Raw genomic sequence first — 21047 nt, forward strand, 5'->3', positions numbered from 1 at the left:
TGGTTCCTTATTTCTCAACTCATATGTCCTTTTCATCATTTCCCTCTTCCTTTGGGTTTCTCCATTGATCCTTCAAAGTGCTACTTTGTATTTTGAGGCTAAGGGCCTTTATTAGTGATTCTTGACATCAATGAGTTAATCCTTCTATATGATTTAAGGGGCACATTTCCTTCATTTACATAAAAAGATATGATTAATATAAGTCCCATATAGCGAGATCTCAGTGTTATATATTATAATAAATATTGGGAATAATATTATTATTCTTGTTAATTTGTTTTAAAGCAAAGCATGTTCTCCTTTCCCCAATGAATTTACAATCTTAAGCAAATACTTGGAAAATAGGAGAATGGGTGTTAGAATTTCTCTTAGTCACTTTTCTCATCACTGTGTCCAAATACCCAAGAGAACAATGTTAACTGGAGAATCATTTTATTTAGCTGATGGTCTCTGAGGATTCAGTCTGTACTGACAGAGAGGGCATCATGGAGCAGAACAGTTCATGTCCTGATAACTGGGAAGCAGAGGAAAGGGATATAGAAACTGATAACTGGGAAGCAGAGGAAAGGGATATAGAAACGAGCTCTGGCAAGATGGTGCTCCAAGGACATGCCTTCAGTGAGGCCCTACCTCCTACGTTTAACCATAGCAATGCTGCTATCTTATTATAAATCCATCAAGTGATTAATCTATTCATTATGACAGAGTCCTCATGATCTAATTGTCTCTGGAAGTGCAATCACAGACATACCCAGGCATGCGCTTTACTTATTTCTTAGGTGTTTCTTAATCCATTCAAGCTGACAATGACAATTAGCCATAATATAGTTAGATATGTTTTTGTTTTTTCACTTTTTGGCAATGGAAATTAACCTTTTCTGGTAAATTCCTGGTATTTTTAGAGATTCACAGTGATAGATCATTGTGCAAAATGAAAGTATTCCCTCATTATTCAAGCTTTCTTTTCTTATGTGTGGCATTACTCAAACCTGGGGTTCATATTTACATCCACATTACTTATATTATTTATGTTTATATTTTCTTTAAAATATATATGTAAATATATATGTAAAATATATATGCATTCTCACATTTCTTTCCTAAACACCAATGAGCTTCAAAGAACCTTTTAGTTTTTTAATTGTTTAATTACTTAACATAGTATGACAAATAAGTGTCTTATTTGGTGAATTGTTTACATTTCACCACCTACCTTACGGTCTTTGATGTTCAAAAGCTTTCTATGAAAAACTTTTACTCTTTCTAGATAAATTGTTTCATTGTTAATGCCAGTTTTTTTCTTTCTTGGTGGACCTAAATATTAACAAAATATGTCTATAGAATTGTGAAATGAGGTCTTCTTCCTCCTCTTCCTCTCCATTCTCCCCTTCTCTCTTCTCTTTTTTCTCCTCTTCTTCCTCCTCCTCTCCTTTTCTTTCACCCTCTTGATATATACACACATCTGTGCATATATCCAAAATATACACACAGGCAAACAGATAGATAGATGGACATACACTCTATTTGGTGATGAGATCTATTATGGGCTGGATAGTGTACCTTCTCCAGCCAAAGGGGTAATAGGAGTTCTAAAGTCCAAAACCAGTAATGTATTGTGTTTGGAGTTAAGGCCTGTATAGAGGTGAGCAAGTTAAAATGAGGCCATTGGCATGGACTCTGCTCATGAATGATGATAAGAAAAGGGGAACATGAGACACAGAGGTAACATGTGAAGAAAAAAGATCTCAAGAGAAAGGTAAAAGATGGCCATTTTCAAGTTAATGAGAGAGACTTGGAACATATTCTTCTCTCAGTTGTTGGAAGAAACCAACCCTAGAGTTACTTATTTTGAACACTTCAAGCCTCCAGCCACTGTAGGACAAAATTCACCCATGCCAGTTATGTCAGCCACTTTATGGTGTCTCATTATGTCAGCACTAGCAAACCAAACCAAGACCCAATAAAAACCGGAGACAAGGGAGACATTAGCCTATTAGAGAATGGCTGTGGTATCTGGGTATCTGTAGCTCATGTCTTTAGATTTTGGCAAAGAAACCCGAGTTTTTACTTCCTAGAGCACTATGTTTCTGGAATAAAACTTTTCAAACTTGTTTTACTTTTATATCTGTGATGTGGTGGCTGGCGACCTACATGTGACTGAAAAGAGCAAGCCAGAGCCACGTATAAGACACAAGAAACAAGATTCACTGTCACCCGAGAGGGGCCCACTCTTTAAGGTCAGCTGTCATCAAGATAAAAAAAAATGCAATAAGCTTTAGACTCTTTCTCTCACTGGTTAGGAGGGGTGGGGAGGGAGAGAGTAGGGAGGGGTGAGAGGGAGAGAGAAAGGGTGTAGAAAGCCAGGTGTAAAGAAGGCAGCGAAAAGCTCCAGGGAGGCTGTGGACTGTGTTTCACCGGAAAAAAAAAAAACAAAAAAAAGCAATGTGAGCCGGGGAGATGAGGTTCAGCTTCCTCAGACCCACCCACCTACCCACCCACCCACCCGCCCACCCCTCCCGGAGTCGTGTGCTTCGGCAGGCGGCGCGCAGCCGACGGCGAGTGGTGCTGAAGGGACAGCTCCCACGGTGCTTGCCCGGCTGTGGGGGTCGGGTCGTCGGGGAGAGGGGGCAGAGGAACCCAGTCTGCACACCCGGGACTTCACCTTCCAGTGGGTGAGCTCTCCTGACCTGCGGCCAAGCCTGCGCTCCAGAGACACCCGCTCGCGGATCTGCCTGCTCCCCAGCAGGGTCGGGCAGAGCCGGCTGGACCCGCCCCAAGCTCCATGGTTTGCTCAGCCCTGCGCGATGGTGACTTCGGGCGCGGAGGGTGGCGATGGACGAAGCCGCCGATCGCAGCATGAAGGCGGCACCGAGCGTGGCCGGCAGCCGGCGGGGACTGTCTCCCCGACCTCCACGCCCGGAGAAGCGGCCCAACCACCTGAACCCGGAAAACGCCAACAAGTAGTTTCCCTTCGCAGAAGGGCGGCTCAGGCTGGCCGCCCAGATTCAATCCTGCTGCCCAGAGAACCTCGTCCGCTCCGAGACACCGAAGCAGAACCACTTTCCTCTCGGGTTCCTTAAGGTATCTGGGGACAAGCGGGGGGTGGGGTGGGGTGGGAATCGGGGTCCCGGGAGGGGCGTGCAGCCCCTACAGGCAGGCATCCCCCCCCCGCGCCTCTGCCCCCCCCCCCCGGCAATAAAGATGCAGAGGTGAAGCCCAGGGGGAGAGGCTGGAAAGGGACTCACTCCTCCGCCGATCAGGGGGTGTGCCTGCCGAGGCTTCGCCCTCGCCCCTCTTAGAAAGCAAGCCCTCCCTCCCCCCAACTCTCCACCCCCTAAGGTATTTGTTTTGCTTTGGTAACGGGGGGAGGGGGATGGGTGGGATGTATTGCTCACTTCAGTGGCTCAAAGATGGATCCTAGTTAGTGCTTCCTTACCCAAGTAATAATAACGTGAACAACAGCGATAACAATCAAGCCGAGAGGAAATGGGAGGAGGAAGTTAGTCAGAGGTCTCCTTGGAGAAAGACAACAGCACGGATGACCCCCCCTTCCCACCTTGACTTCATTTTTTTTTGGGGGGGGGTGTCTGTGACGGAGTGTGGAGGTGAGCCCAGCAAGGACGCTCTCCCAGGGTGCTGGGGAGCGCGGTGGACCGTCCAGAGTTGGCCCCGTCCCTGTGCAATAGGGGGTCCCAGCTCCACTCTACTCCTCGACCTTCGGGAACTCTTGGCCTGAAGACATTGCATCCAGGCTAGAGGAGAAGGAGGAAGGTGGAAGGTGTGGCGGGGTGGTGTGTGTGTGTGTGTGTGTGGCGGGGGGGGGGGTGTTGTCAGGGAGAGAGGAAGATGGGGGTAACCCAGGGGAGAGACAAAGCATGGAGTTAACCGAGGGGGAGTCAGAGGGCTTAGGGAGGGAGGGTCAGGGGCTGGAAGCAGCTTCTCAGCCTCCACGGCTGGGGGGATGGGGAGGGTGGAAAGGTGGAAGGTCAGGAGGTGGAGAGACGGAGGGGAGGAAGGAGGGTGTGAAGCCAAGGGGAAGAGGTTTTGTGGGAAGTCGAGGAAGTCTCGCTCGGTTAGTTTCCTGGAACCCCTGGGAAAGGTGTGATGCCAGAGGCAGGCGAGCGACAGGACGCCCCTGGCTTCTGGGTCCGCCCCCACCGCCGTCCGCAACCGGGGGCCACCGGGAGGGAGGGAGCGGGGCGAGGGCGGGGGTCCGGGCGCGCTTCTGCCGGCGGAGATCGGTAACTCGGCGCCGTGTTCGCCTCCCTCCCGCCTCCCCTGCCTCCCTCCCGCCTCCCCTGCCTCCCTCCCCCTCCCCAGTCATGTCTGAGCCACAGAGATGGGCAAGATCGAGAACAACGAGAGGGTGATCCTCAACGTCGGGGGCACCCGGCACGAAACCTACCGCAGCACCCTCAAGACCCTGCCCGGGACGCGCCTGGCGCTGCTGGCCTCCTCCGAGCCCCAGGGCGATTGTCTGACCGACAAGCTGCAGCCCCTGCCCCCTCCCCTGACGCCGCTGACCCCCGGCCCCGGTGGTGGCGGAGGTGGCGGCGGCGGCTGCTTCGAGGGCGCGGGCAACTGCAGCTCCCAGGGCGGTAGCCACCTGCCCGGGGGCGGCCGCGAGTTCTTCTTCGATCGGCACCCGGGTGTTTTCGCCTATGTGCTCAACTACTACCGCACGGGTAAGCTACACTGCCCGGCCGACGTGTGCGGACCGCTCTTCGAGGAGGAGCTGGCCTTTTGGGGCATCGACGAGACCGACGTGGAGCCCTGCTGCTGGATGACCTACAGGCAGCACCGCGACGCCGAGGAGGCCCTGGACATCTTCGAGACCCCGGACCTCATCGGGGGCGACCCTGGCGACGAGGAGGACCTGGGGGCCAAGAGGCTGGGCATCGAGGACGCGGCGGGGCTAGGCGGGCCCGACGGCAAGTCGGGCCGCTGGAGGAGGCTGCAGCCCCGCATGTGGGCTCTTTTCGAGGACCCCTACTCATCCCGAGCCGCCAGGGTAAGGCCTGACTCCGCCCCTCCCACCCAAACCTCCCATTCCCATTCCCTCTGAAACTTTTCTTTCTTTCCACCAGGGGCTGCCTAGAGAGGAGTTTCCAGGCTCATCTAGGGTGGAAAAAACAAAAAGAACAAAAATCAACCACAAAAAAAGACACCCCCCCCCAAAAAAAAAAAAAAAACCACACAAAAAACCTGGTTCTACCCTCTTCATCTTCTCACTCCGTTCCTTCTTACTCAACACACTGAGATTTACTTTAGCAGATGGGACCTGAAGGGCCAATGCCTACTTCTCTGAGCAAGTCTCCATCTGAGGTTGTCCTAAAATCGGTACCAACCTTCATCTTGAGGTTTTGTTTGTGTGTCTCTCCAACCCCCCCCCCCCCCCCCCCCCCCGCCTCCTTCTCTTAACCTTCTGTTTAAACTTTTTCCCTTTAGCTTGGATGTCTGCTCTCTGGGCTTACTGGTCATTGAGAGGTGACATTTTCAGTGAGGCCTGACTCTTTCTGGGTCTGACTCACTCAAGGAAGTGGCTTCAATGATAGGGATCTCATAGGACATAGGAAGGGGCGGAAATGGGGTGTTTGTAGGTGGCTTCTGTGGTTGTGGTGGAGGAGGGAGGTGGGCCGGGGCAGTCCATTTTGTGAGAGAAATATTCTACACAAGCCCTGTCTCTTTTCCCAAGGGCGAAGAAGATCGTGGAGGGATGGCTTGTTCTAGTCAGCTGACCTCTGCAACACTGGACTTTTCAAGCCTGGTGCTTTCTTTCCCTCTAGAGTTTCTGTCCATATTCCTTACAGGTTGATGGTGAATTAACCACTTTGCAGATCTGAATTCCCGTTTCTGAATCTGAGTGACTTAGATGGTAGGAAACTTAGTTTTACTTTGTCTAGTGTGATCTTAGACTTGCTGTTTCTTTCTCATTTTTAAACTTATGTGACAGCTTAAATTTAGTCGTTGACACGCCCAATTAATTCTAGGAGATTTCATGAAGGGGCTATAAAAGTAAGCTAAGATAGTTTCATCAGCTTTAAGAAATAAAAGACATTCTAAATAACCCTAATTATATAGGATTTGAAGTTTTAAAAAAGAATTATATATGAGAACAGAGTTCTGTATTTGGTTAAGTCTTCACAACTGCATGTGTCTGCCTTACTTCTGCTCTGTAGGACAGAAATGCCCTGGGCAGAGCAGAATTGCTCCCTTCCAGCTTTACTTTGACTCAGTTCTTTCTTTATCTGCACGTGAGAAATTCCTTCATCTTAGATAGCAAGCAGCTGTTGGTAGACTCACTTCTCAGCTGTGCTTTTTGATAGCACTTTGGAAGTCTGTAGATGTTTTGTTTTCAGTGAGAAGTAGAACATGGCACAACTTAATGATTTCCAGGCTGCATTTGAATGCATAAATTCTAGCATGTGCATATTCACACCTGTGAACATAGAATTCACACACTCTGAAAGATTTCTTTTAACTTCCGAAAAAAGCGCATGTTTATTTCAGTGACCTCACTCATGATCATGACATCTGTGTATTTTGGTTTCCAGCTGGAGGTCATGATGCTTTTTCTGCTTCCTGGTTAAAAATGATAATCTGAATTATTTTTCAGGCTCATCAAGTGATGTTTTTTTTTTTTTCCTTTCAGATCATGTGCTATAAAATGTTAAAAGGTTTTATCTTTCTTCGTGATAACACAATATCCTCATGTTATTTTATATTTTAAGATAAATCATACAGCAAAATATTTAAGAAGGTGCCTAATTCTTGTTACGGATTTTTTTAAACTAAAGATGTACATCATTGACTTGAATAGTTAATCATACTTGGATTTTTTGTTGTTGTTGTTGTTGTAATTGTGCAGAGGACTTGACCTGAATAATTTAGGTGAAGAAACAACATAGGGATTAACACAAGGTCAAGTGAAAGTAGAAGCAAAATCAGTTGAGAATCACAGGACTGAAAAATGTCTTTGAAGTCACCTAGTCAAGACCCTTTATTTTGTAGCTCAGGAAAATGAAGGCTCAGATGCTAAGTGATGGCCAAGGTCATACATCAAGTTAATAGCAGAACCAAAATTATTCTAGAGGTCTCATGACATCCTTTCCAGTCTTTTTACACCAAAACCTCTGATTATAACTGACTGGGCTGTGAAATCTCTGCAGACCATATTGCTCTGGAGATTTGATTTTATATATAAGACATTCACTAACTTGGAAAGGTCATTATGACTTAAATATATATTATTTGTTTAAAATATATAGTATGTAATAGCATATATTATATATAATAGTAACAATAATTATAGAAATTATAAGATAACATATAACAATAAATACATAAATTATATAACACACTAATACAAAAATGTAAAATATGTAATAAACTAATAATATAATATAGACTGTTTTATATGAATATATATATTTCTAGGACTTCAGCTAGTGGAATTTTTACCCTGTATCACCAAACAATAGAATATAAATCCATGGGTCTTGATTTAACTTTTTGTTTTTGAGACCAGAACTCCCAACTCAATATCTGATTCTTTTGTTCATTGGCTGGTGTTTACTACCTGAACCCCATCTTCCACCTCTTGATTTAATTTCATGAATGCTTTGTTTCATTGTAGACCAGTTAGTGTTTAACTATTTGCTTTCTTTTGTGGAATTTATCTTCAGGATAACTTTTCTGAAGTTACTGATGTTTACTGAATCAGAAGAGATCATTACATTTACAAGTGGATTAATTACATTTAGTACAGGTAATTGTTGATTTAATGTTATCTGAACACTTTGATAAATAGAATTACATTGGAGAGGCCATAAGATGAACCACTGCTTTGCAGAGAGAAGATCTAGGAAAAATAAATCAATTATCCAGTGATTTGCTCCAGCTGTAGTTGTATTGCCCCGTTTCATTTTTTCTCCCAAGTTTCATTTTTAACAGAAGTTAAGGATTTATACTTTGATATACCATCTTTTATATCAGCTTAGCTTTTGTTGATGTGCTGGTCTGAGCAATTTTAGCTGTTTGAATTTGCTTTTCATTTTGTTAAGCTTATTATATTATTGTTATACTCAGTTCTTTATGATTTTTTGATATTGAAGAGATTGATTAAATTACATAACATTTTATTTCTGACCTTTATATTGATAGGAACTGAAGAATTCGTTGAATTCTGTAGCACTGTGTTTTTGCCTTTTGTTGGTTAGGTCCCCCTTCTGCATTTTAATATATAACATAAATACGCACTTGAAAGATCCAAGCTTACATATTTAATCTGGTTAGTAAGGTTATATTTTATACTCATCCCTAATAATAGTACTAAAGATAGAAAGTTATAAAAGTTCTGAGATAAGTTATTATGGAAACCTGTTTTGGAAAATGTGAAACATTACTATGAAAATACCACTGGTGACAGTTACAAGTAGTAAAAATCAGTAACACATAAGTGTACTTGTGAAAATTGATGTACGTCCCCAATTGAGTTTTAGAGTACAATGAAATGTGTACATGAATTTCTCTGAAGAGTCACTATAGCAAGAGGACAGACCAGGCAAAAATTCTGTGATAGAACTTCTAAGATATTGAAAGCTTAAAAATAATTTAGGGGCAAAATCCTAGTATTAGAAAATATGTCAAATCATTCCCAGTATTAAAGAGCTGAGAGCTAATTCTGCTTCTATTCGCTTTATTTACTCATTCTATTCATTTTATTAGTTCCTGGGCTCTGTCCCTGAGCATCTCTGTGCTCAAGGCTAGTGCTCTACCTCTTGAGCCACAGTGCTACTTTCAGCTTTTACTAAGTATTTTAACCATGATCCTCAGATCTCACCCTCCTGAGTAGTTAGAATTACAGGCGTGAGCCACTGGCACCTGACTATTCATTTGTTTTTAAAAATTATTTTGGTGAGGTAGCAGAGGCATGATGATTCAATTTAGTTTTAATTCAGAGTATTTGTTTTAATTACTGCATTTGCATTACTAGATTTGAATGACTTATGAATGTGGCGTGTACAAAGTCATATTTGTTCAACTTGTATCTTGGTGCATTCTACCACCAGGGCTTGCACCACCAAGGCAGAGTTAACTACCTTTTCTTTTCCCACTCCTTTTCCTTCAAAACCATGCCCTGTGTGTTCTTTTTCTTTTCTTTTTAAATATCAATACTGTCACATAGGCTTCACCCCAGTGTCCTTGCTTAAGTTTAGCTCTTTACTCACCTCAGTAATGGAAATCACTCTTAAGAGCTCACACATCTAGGCTTCACTCTCTTCAGCTGTCTTAGACTTCTCTCACACACACACACACACACACACACACACACACACATTAAATATTTAACTGGTAACCACAAATTTTGACGTAAAATTCATATGCCTTAGTACAGCAAATAAGACCTTGGTTATCTTGCTTCTGCCTTTCCCCCCACGCTTCAACATCTTTCTCATTACTTTAAGAAAATACGAATTAATGTTCAGCTGACAAATAATGGGCAAGCCTGGATTTCTGAGTTGGCAAAACCTTAGAATTTTAATTTGATTTCTCTTTTAATCTTGACTTCTCTATTTTCAAAAATAATTCCAATCTCTTTTCAATAATATGATGAATCTTGTACTTACACCAAATAAATGAATTGACGTGAGCAACTAAGTTTCTTTAGTCTTTCCATATTAATTAGAAGTCATAACTACTCAAATGATAATACAAACTCAAACTAATACATTTGAGAAGAGTCTAGGGCAATAGTTGGGGTGTTTGCATTTGCCATTTAATCATCTAAGGTATCTTTTGACCTTTTCCAGGCCACTAACTGTATAATTCACAAACACATTTGATACTAATTAAGTTAATAAATTCTGAGCATTGAATAGGAGCACAAGTACCTGACTTAATATGTCGTTAAAAGAACATAATATCTTCAAATGTCATTGTTATCTTCAGTTGGATATTTGGTCACAGGCTAGGTGATCTTATCTGTTGCTGAACGTTAGGTATACAGAAATGAATTCAATGGTGCAGATCAAGCATGACTTCTCCCTTCCCCACAAGTAATATTTAGCTAAGATCTCATTTATAGACTTGAGTTGACAAAACTAAAAGAAAGACAGGAGTGTTTCTTCTTTGTCAAGAAGTTCATGTTTAAAATAATTGAAAATGAAGAGAAGCTAGTTTATGTGAAGATCTAGATCAACCCTTCCCATTGGGAAATGTATATCACTGCCATTTATGTTCATAACAACAAATAAGGTTAATTTGTCTTTCAAATATCGTATGTTTTGAATTTCTGAGTCATCTCTCCTGTTAGATGGCAATATTTAAGATATGTCTAAATGAGATTGTAAAGAACATTGAACACTTAATTTCCTGTAGAAGCAAAATGTGATAAAATACCCATGAATATATTACAACAAAGTTAAACTAATTTGGTTTGAAGGATGGAGGGCTTTTGTTTTATAGTCAAAACGTTCTTTTAAGACAGAATAGAGCTGCTTTGTGCTTTCTTTACAGGTTGAAGAACAGTGATTAATTTTAATTCTGTGTAGTCAATATTTTCACAGAAAGTGAATAGAAAATGAGTTTTGGGAACGGAAGAATGTGGTGAAAATATACAGAATTGGAAAAAAAAATGCCTGGATTAGAACCCAGGAGAACTACTCACTAGCTCTGATTTTAGCACCAATTGAATGATCTTAATTTCCTACACCATTTTGAGTCATTGTTTCCTTTGTATCATTCAAGTACATTAAAAAAATAAGGATGACATATTAAGACTAGATAGTACCCAAACTTCTTTCCAGCTCTAAAATTTTCAGATCTGTTGGATAATTATTACTAAGGATCCTGAATGATAACAGAGAAAGAAAAACATGTCTGTACCCATTTTGATTACACATTGAGGCTGTCACACCAATAAGGTAAAATAGAATTGATTGTGTTTTTTCGTTTGTTACTTCCTTCCCCCTCCCAACTTTTTTTTTTTTTTTTTTTTTTTTTTTTACTACAGCTGTTGGTAGCTGCTGATCTGGTTACCATAGAAACAAGTTAGCTCCTTGCTTCCTGTTTCCATTGAAAACAGCTTTCTCTTAACCACATATTGATTTCAGGAAATCATTTTGCTGGAGCTCTGTCATAGAAACCCATAAAGAAGACCGCCTGTGTCATTTCCTAGGTCTAAGATTCAGTGCAGGTATACATGCATCCACCACAGGGTAACTGATCAGATAATCTCAGTTTTATTTCCATCTGAAAGGTGCCATGACAAACACTATTCTTTTCCCTTTCCTATATTTTATACAAAAAAAAGACTCATTCTCTTGAGGATTTACAGATATGCCTAACACATTTAAATGTTTACAAAACAATGTCAAATTCCTCAGTTCAAATCTCTTATATAGCACAGTCAGAAAAAGCAGAGAGAATACTATACTGTCTAGCATACTTTATATGATAAAATTACCTTACCCATGTAATTGTAACCCCTCTATAAGGTATTTTCACAATAAAAATTTTTTTAATAATGAAGATTATCTCAATATGAATATGTATGTATATTGTTTAATGATCTGTATTTCTCTTTTAAGAAAATAAAATTTCTATTTCAGGATATATACATATACACATATATATGCATACATAAAACCAGGTATATTTACTACCGTAACATAAACATATACCCAAATAATCAATTTATAAAATTTTGCATAGATAAGAGATGGAAGTGAAATACCAGTTTATAACATTAATAAGTGTATTGCCTGTATTATATACAAAGTTTATTTCAGTGAGATTGGTGAGTAGCATAAATGACAGATTTTTGTATTTCTGAGGATTAGAAATGAGACAAAAATGGCAATTAGTACATTTGTCTCAGTTTAAAGAGAAGACAACGGATATGTTCTGGTCATAGGTATTAAGTGATGATCGACAGGCCAGGATTCAAATCTTCTGACTTCTGACTCAGTATTCAATCTCAGTTGCTCAAGGTAGCTTGTTTTTTTTTAACACTAAGCAAAGACATTTCACTGTTGGGAAGCGTCAAGTCTGCCATCTTAATGTGTTCTATTGTTGAACAGTATTAGGAAACTCATTACTTCAGGCATTCACTTTACTTCCAGATCCACTTCCAGATCAGTCTTCCAGTGCTTTCTTTGCCTCAGATTGACATATTATTGTCCTACCACTTTTAAAATCTCAACATTAATCTGCCTGTGCACTTACCTTCTTTGTTCCTTAGACTCTTAACCATTCTGAAAGGATCTATAGGGGCTTCCAACTCCTAAGCTGAACATTTGCAATGAGCTTCAGGAGTTGTTTAGATAATGAAAAAATATCTTTCCCCTGACCCTTTGTATGTATATCTTTTGTAGCATTTTTTTTTCCTATGCTGTTTTGGCTTATTGTTTCTTTTAATACAGCATTTCTTTGAATTATTGGTGATGGTCTTCATGTTTTATGGAACATTGTCTTCTAAAAACTCATCAGGTCCTGGTGGGTGTATACTGGTGAATTAGAAGAGTAAAATACGTTTGGAGCTGTAAGAAATCTGAAATTGAAGGTCTATATTATTTTGAGGTCAGTAAGTATAATTCAGTAAGGCTTCTTTTCCTGAGATTTTGTGAAATAAATAGTGAATTAGGTGTGATGGGGAAGAAAAATAATGTTATTTTGGGATTGTCTGAGACAATGCATTTTGCAGGAATCAAAACAGAAGTTGGAGCAAATGGTATCACTGAAATAAAAATGCTGAATTATCACTCGTCACTGCCTGATCTTCTCCTAGAAGGTGACTATCATAGGGATGTCTTTTTCATCTGATGTTTCTGTGTGTGTGTGTGTGTGTGTGTGTGTGTGTGTGTGTGTGTGCAGGTCTTGTGGCTTGAACTCTAGGCTTGGGTGCTGTCCTTGAGCTTTATGCTCAAGGCTAGCAGTTGAAATGGCTCACCACTTACTATTCACTATAAAATTTGTGTCTGTCTATGCTTGTGTCTGTCCATGCTGAATTTCTGTTCTATAACAGATATGAGTAGTGTTTTGTTTATCTGGTACTTTTACATTTGGTACATTAAAATTTGGAACTAAAAATTAATTTTATTTTTACCATTTGTTAAAAGCTGTATTTAAAACAATGAAGAGTAAGCTTTCTTGTTGATTCTGGATAAAATTAGTAAAATTGGTATTTAAGAAAACACAAAATACAGTTATTACAGTTTAACTTGTCAGTTAAGTTGTCCTACTTCTGTATTTCAGACTTCTTGAAGTGAGCAATGAGAGAGCAATTGTGGAAGTCATTAGAATATCCTAGTGTTCTCTGTATTTCAAATTAACTTCAGTAGGAAAAGAACAGAATACAACCTTAACTGGCTTTTGTCTGTCTAAACATGACATCATAACCTTTGATTTTTTTTTAAATTAAAGAACTTTATTATCAGGCCTAAATGAAACCACCTACCACAGACATATAACATGCTTAATGAGTGCATCAAAGTTGAACAACCATCATATTTATGTCATGACTGAGTAATATTGGGGAGAGATAATTTATCCTAGTGTCATCATAGTGTTGACTTGCGATGCAACATTCAAGGTAACTAATGAAACAAAATACAATTTAATCTGCAGTTAGACTCTCAAGTAATTAAAAATCATTAGCCTTAATAAAAAATAGGATTGCATATAATTTTCTCAATCTCATCTTTATGTTTGCTGTTCAAACTTTAATGAAAACATACTCAAACACTCAGTTCTCTAGGTTTAGTTTTAAAATTTAGTGATAGTTTTCAAAATCTGTCCCTTTCTAAGTTTTACTTATTATCGATTGAATTTGTTCACTTACATAAGGTGGCATTAGAGTTCTTGGTGACACTGGGGTTGTAGAAGTAAGTGCATTGTGAAAGTTCTTCAAAATGTACTTCAGCATTTCTTCATCAATAGCCTTTTGTGTTCGGCCTTGGCTGGTATTGATTGGCTGGTGAAATGTCATGTTATTTTCAAGCATATGGACATTTCTCCCTTAATTAAACAAACTGGCATAGAACCAAGCACCAATGATTCTAATACTTTTGAATCTCTCAGCTGATAATTATTGAGCAGCAGTTGGCTAAGACTTAGTTATACAATATGAATTCACAAGTTGAAATTTGACATAAGGCTTCTGAGCACGTGTTCTGTAGGAAAAGAAGATCTTTAAATCTACAGTTGTGATATAATTCATTGAATGCTGCAATGGAGATAAGAGTATGGTGTAGACACTCAGAGAAAGGAGGGACTGATTCCTTCCTATAGAGAAAATGGCATTTTAATTAACTCCCAGAGGATACAGGGACATTTTCCAGCAACCAAGGGGAAGGGCAGCAGAGTACTGAGCAAACACTAAGGCTTGACAGAAAATATGCCAGTGTAACACAAAGTAATAGGAAAGCCAAAATAAAGGAAATACAGTAAATGCAGGAGTACAGGATTGAAGAATAGAGAAAATTTCCTCGTGAGATATTGGTAGGACTCTTAGTCTAGGACAGGGTTAGACAATATCCTATATCAGTTATTGATTCCTCAACTAAAACATACCTGAGAATCTCCTGAGATAATGACACACAAATTAATCCAAATAAAGTGTTACATGAGAGATTAGAATGAAATAGGTTTTGGATAAGATTCATGTTTTGGGTTATAGTTGGCTTCTTGGCCAATAGGTACCAGTACTGTGACACAACTGTTGCAGAAGCAAACTCAATTCAACAGCCCTGCTTTGACCAACACTTAATATATAGTATTTGTGTGTGTGTGTATGTGTGTGTGTGTAGTACTTAGGTTTGAACTCAGGGTCTCAAAGCTGGTGAAACAGGTGCTAGTTGCTCTTTACTATTGAGCCACACCTCCAACCCCATTTTTGCTGGTTATTTTTGACATAAGTTCTTACTTAACTGCTCAAGTATGTGACTGGGTACAGTCCCCATATAGTAGGCTTCCAGTTGTAATGAGGAAAAGTGTGTGACACCTGGCCTAATTCTATTGAGAAGGGATATTGTGAACTTTTCTACCCAGCTTGTTGTAAACTATGATCCTCCCAATCTCTGACTCCAAGGTAGCTAGTATTACAGAGGTGAGCTACTCATGCCTAGCTAGTTTTTTCCCTAATTACTTGTTTTGTATGGTCAAACAGTTGCTAAACTAACTGCTTGGCAGTTGGTCTTGAGGTAGAAGTAAATTAGTGTTAAGGGCTGGGCTCAATGTCTAAATTTGAATTTAGACTCCATTCCTTGCTTTCTGTATTAGCTTCAGTAAATTACTTGTCTAGACCTTTCTTTGCTTACTGAATCAAAGAGAAAATAGTTACCTAGTGGATTGCTATAAGGATCATCATCATCATCATCATCACTACTTGAGATTAGCCTTAGTCATTTCTAGAGGTAGTAGAGTTGTAATAGTCATTTTAGGACGACTTCCTGGTATTTAGAATGTCCATGAAGAAATACCAGTCTCTTGAGATTTTTCTTGTGAATATCAGCCTGGGAAGATGTAGGGGTGGCTCTTAAATGAGTAATAGTGACGAATTAGAACAGTATATACTACGCTTCTACTATACAATAGGCATTTTGCAAAAGAAAAGGCCTTGTTTCCCTCTTTAACATGCTAGTTGTCTACAAATGAAAACAGAAGTGTCATGGTAGCATCAGGTCATGTTGTCTGCAGTAGACAGAAGGTAGGATGCTTTGCAAGTCTGCATGGTCATGTTGGAGTTATAAAATTCTTCTTGAAGAATTTACCAGAGGATGAAGGTACCAAGATATTTTTTTAGATGGTGGAAAGAGTGTAAACAAAATTTCAAAAGGAAAGTACATCTGGAACTTTTCAAAGTACTGTGAATAATTGAATATAGCTGGGAGATATGGTTTGAGACAGAAGCTGAGTTTAGCTGGAAATACTGAGTAAATTCTGTTATCTATCTGTCTATCAATCTATTTATCTATCATCTATTTATCTTTCTGACGATAGAGTTTGGCTCTGATATGTTTCCCAGGCTTGTTTCAAATTCTGTCTTCCTACCTTAGTATACCAGAGTGGTTGTGATTACAGGCATGCACCACCATACCTGACATAAATGTGTGATTTTGAAGGAGTTCATGCAGAATAGTAGCATGCAGGTTTTTGTAACTGGGAATTGAAGAAGGGTATTGAGCTGGAGGTGAGTTTAAGGTTTCAGAAGGGCTAGAGCTTAGTAAAATAGGTTTGTGAGAGACTGAATATGGGACCTAAAATGAAACAGCAGCAGAAGGAAGGAGGTTAATCAGATGAAGTTGAATTTCGGGTAAAATGAAATGAATAAAAATCAAGAATGTCCTTCTAGTTCCTTTATGATATTTTTCTAATTCAAGATGGAATGATTATGATCTGAAAATTTGCTTCACAGGGAAGTATTTTTTTCATGGGACATAACAACTATATTATTTAGAATTAAAATTTATAATTATCCTTTTGTCTTTCTGTATCAATTAACCAGTTATACAAGACATCTCGTAGATTGTATAGCTGTGCAAATGAATGCTAAGTACGCCTCTTAAAAATTTGGTACTGCAGTTTGCCACCCTAACTAGTTGATGAAAGACAAGGTATCCTCTCTTCAGGTTATCTAGTTTTGTGTTGTTACTTCTTTAAAAATCAGAGAAAATATCATTTATTTTTGTCTATTTTCTCTGACATTGAACTGACTATCCAAATGCACTTGTCTGTGTGTCTCCCAAAGTGACAAACTTGAACTCAGTATTAAACAATGGTAATGTGATCACAATGGTAATATGAAGCATCTTAGAAATTTGCTTTACATAAAAGTTTTGTTAAGAGAAAGCTCATCAAGGAGCGAAGTTAATAAGGAAGGAAAACAAAAATAAAAACAGGGAAGAAGATGATGATTTGAGACCAAAGGAAGAATATTTCCTTGTAAAACTCAAACTGAGTAATGAAGACAGAAGTCCTGAAGAATATCTAGGTAGGTTATTTCTCCTTTGTGACAAGGTCCTAGTAGGTGCTTACATAAATTTAGATGTGATGGACTAGGATAACCAAGACTATGTGATAAAACCTAGCACTCCTAGGTTACAAACCTATGTAGTATGTTACTATAACAAATTTTGGAGCCAATGATAACAGATTACCGAATATTTGGATACCTGCATGTAAACCAAGAAGGAAAAGACGCAGTAAGACTAGTTTATCAGATAAGACCTGGTACATCTGTGCATGGTGCTTACCATACATGCATGGTGCTTTTCTAGAAGCTGCGCTAGGAGAGTCATTGGTAGAAAGAGTGGATGTTACTGCACACAGCTGCCGATTTAATAGACATTTCGGCTACACTAAATGTATAAAGCAGTCTTTCCTCAATAATGTTTGCTATATAACAAAACTATAACTTATTTGCCTTATATATGCTTTAGTTTTTTTCAACTTTCAACTCTTTAAACGTGTAGCTTAAAACAAACATACTGCTCAGATATACAATTTTTTTCTTTATATTCTAAAGCTTTTCCTGCTTTTAAATTTTCTTATTTTTTCTTTTACTTAAACACACATTAGCGCCAGTCAGGCTCTTCTCTATACTGGACTTCTACTCTCATATCTGGTCAAGCTGCAGGTGTTTGTAGGCAAGAGTACACAGGGGATTGTCATCTCCTGTGATAATACATTCTCTCATGAAAGATCTGCTCATAGCTGCTTTAAATAATGTCCCTTTTTGATAGTAGATGGAGTATATTCTAAAATACAGTATAGCAATAGTATAGCAAATACATATACCAACAGTAGTTGTTTGTAATTGTTATCAAGTATCGTGTACTGTACAAAAGTGTATTATAATCTCATTTCATACAAACAGCAGTACAGATTTTTGTCACTACAAATAGATGGTTAGAACACTGAGCTACTGTGTCTGTATGTTTACATTGTCAGTAGCTGGTAAGAATTTCATCTCCATTATATGGGGTTTATCTTTTGCCCGACACCATTATGTAGTGCATAAGTATGTGCACTGGTTTCTCATCCATCTGAGGTATGATATTCTGCATAGCGTCACCCTTTCATTCTTTTTGTGGTGGTGATCCTGGACTTTTGATTAATATCTGGTAATTTGCTGTGTCGGCTTTTAAAATAATAATTACAGGTATTTATGGAGTATAATTAGATGTTTTGATATATGTATCAAAATATGTAAGGATAAAACCAGATTAATTAATAAATTCAGCTCACATACCTATTTTTTTCTAAAAGTTACTTTTTTTTTTGCAATTTTGAGACATAAAGCGAATTATTATAGAACCATTCTGTTTAATAGATTTCTGAAGTTTATTACTCTCAGAAGGTCACTGTCTTTTCTGACTTCTCTTGCCTACAAGGTTGTACACTTCTGTGAGTCTCTCCCACAGAGGGACAAATTCTTTTCTCTTTTGCAGACACCTTCTATTCCCAGTTTTTCACAACTCTGTTGCCCAAATATACAGTCCTGGTGAGAAAAGTCAAAGCTTGCATATACTTTATGAATTTACCATTGCTATAAGAAGGTTGTTAGACCAACATTTAAAATTTATGGAAAACTATCATCTGGACAACAGTAACACTTTAATTTGTCATCTTCCCACTGAGAATACATTGTAAGAACCATGAACTTTGATCATTCGACAGATGTTTATGAGTTTGCATGACAAGTATGCCCCTAAGGTTGGAATAAGGTTTATATATTAGTATGCTTTAATTTTTTTCACAGAGACATTGCCAGTGGGAGCAAATGCCAAGGCCCCATTAGATAGAAGCATCTGACTAAGAATAACAGATGAGATTATCCTGCTAATTACATGGAAGTAAGACCTTCACTGAAGGATGCTGTGCCCTCGGGAAAGATGCTAAAGAATATCATTGCAGCAGTAAAGAAATTAACCAAGAAGAGTAGGAAAAAAGCATTCCTGCTCATTTCAGCCATGTTACTATTTTTCACTTAACAAATTAGAAACTATCCAAAGGTGAATTCCCTTCAATATATAATATAATTTATGAAATCAGTGCAGTAAAACTATTACTTATGAAACCAAATTATACCCCGGTAGTCCATCTGAGCTGCGGCCAATATCAGAACTGAGAAATATGCTTAAAGAAAGAACATATATGTGCATGTATATATACTGTCAATAGAAGGAATAAGGACCATCTCCATTATAAATATACTAGACATGTGAAATAGAGATCAAATAAGACTGTGCTGTTTGAGAAAAAGCCTTTGTGAGCTAGTAGGTGAAATAAGAGTAATAGTATATAATATTCAAAGCAGAATATTACAATGAATTTATGAATTTTAAAGGAGACCTTTTTTAGGTATGTCTTTTTATTGTAAAGATACTGTACAGAGGGCTTACAGTTACATGAATAAAGTAATGAGTACATTTCCTATTGAGCCTTTTTACCTCCTCCTTTGTTTTCTCCCTACCATTCCTTCCTTCCCCACCTCCCCAACTCCTCCCTTTCCCCACACCAAGTTATAAAGTTTATTTTCAACATAGTGTCTTGTACATCTCATTGTTACAGTGGGTCAACCTGTATAAAGGAGGCCTTCTTATAGTTTATTTTTAAAACAAAAAGTGCTAATGAGTTACAGAAGTAGTCGTACTTACAATAAGACGTTGAATGGAAAACATTGAATCAGTTGAGAGAGAAAAATGATCTTCTTGCCACAAAACACTATTAAGAACTTAGTATATTTCTTTTCTGTAAGATAAATATAGACTTAAAGATACATAGTTTTCAATCCAATATTTAATCTTTGTAGTCAGAAACACCGTTCTTCAGTTTTATTCAAGTATGGTTTTAGATTTTGAAAAATTATCTCATATTTTATGTAGGCTTTACATGTATCTTCCTAAACCACATGTGCATCATTGTTGTTAGTTATAAATTACTGCCTATCATAATTTATCTAGTTATTGATGTCAGCTCTGTAAGCTATATTTGACATAGTAATGACATGCTTAGTAATCATACAATATTCTTATTGATTGAAAGAGTAGTTTTTTGTATTATTTTTATAGTTATATCATAATATAGCTATAAAGTGATAATCTTATACTTTACACTAGTTATATGGAATATCTTTCTTTTTGGATTTTGTTATATGCAAATATTTCGTAATGATTTCCACATACATATTTTTTGTTTTTTTTTAAACATTTTTTTATTAAGTAGTTGTTCAAAGAAGTTCCCATTCTCCAAAACAGTATATGAATACAAGGCGTCTGACAACATTGTTACCCATTGCTCCTAACCCATCCCTTCCCTTACTTTTGTTTTCTTTTGAAATTGAGATTAGGTGATTATATAAATTTCACATATTTCACAGTATTGTGGAATAGGGTTACTTAGTTAAAGTCACAGACACATTTTAACCTTCACACGGCAAATTGTCACTATCATGGTCTGTAAGGTTTGTGAATTCTATGAGCTTTCACAATACAATTATTTTTTCCACATCAGGCGATATTTACATTTCTTTCCTTTTGCTTAGTGTGGACTGTTCCCTCTTTCCCTCTCATTCCTCCCTTCCCAACGCTGCCTTTGGATTGCTTAGTTCTTTTTCATCTATGTCCAGTACGGCTGATGGGCCCCTTTGTTGTATTTTATTTCGTTTCTTATTTATTCCTCCTTGCGTTGTGTGCATATATCTACCATATATATGTCATAGAAATAATGTTTTAAAAAATTACATTTGTTTAATTAACTATCACAATTGCTTTCCCTTACAGTATCTCCTCATTTTTGTTAATTAAAAAACCTATATGTGATTTTAGCATTTCTTTTCAGGGATTGCTTGAGCATGCTATATTTGAATGGGTCCTCTTATAGCTGAGGATATCTTTTTGGTTGCATCTGCCTTAGTGTAGAATTATTGGATACTCAATTTTCTTTCTTAAAGCCTACTGTTTATGTCAGATATTTTGGAATAATAAAGAGTAGAGGGAGGTGGGAAGAAGATAGATCTATTTCTATGTGTTGTTAGCAAGAGA

The 21047-nt window shown here is 38.5% G+C and overlaps 1 protein-coding gene across 3 annotated transcripts in view; it reads left to right on the forward strand.

Moving 5' to 3' along the window:
- The first annotated feature begins 4320 nt into the window (after window positions 1–4320).
- The window catches only part of Kcnc2 (potassium voltage-gated channel subfamily C member 2), a 156182-nt gene continuing 139455 nt past the window's right edge, over window positions 4321–21047 (forward strand). For 2 of the 3 annotated variants that reach the window (XM_042698957.1, XM_042698956.1), the window contains exon 1: window positions 4321–5011. In XM_042698957.1, coding sequence (XP_042554891.1) covers window positions 4340–5011 — 672 coding nt within the window. In that variant the 5' untranslated portion in view covers window positions 4321–4339. The remainder of the gene's footprint in view (window positions 5012–21047) is intronic. The other variant, XM_042698958.1, reaches the window with a different exon arrangement.

This window comes from Dipodomys spectabilis, unplaced genomic scaffold (assembly GCF_019054845.1).
Source record: "Dipodomys spectabilis isolate Male_0828 unplaced genomic scaffold, ASM1905484v1 ptg000234l, whole genome shotgun sequence".
Taxonomy (NCBI): Eukaryota; Metazoa; Chordata; class Mammalia; order Rodentia; family Heteromyidae; genus Dipodomys; species Dipodomys spectabilis.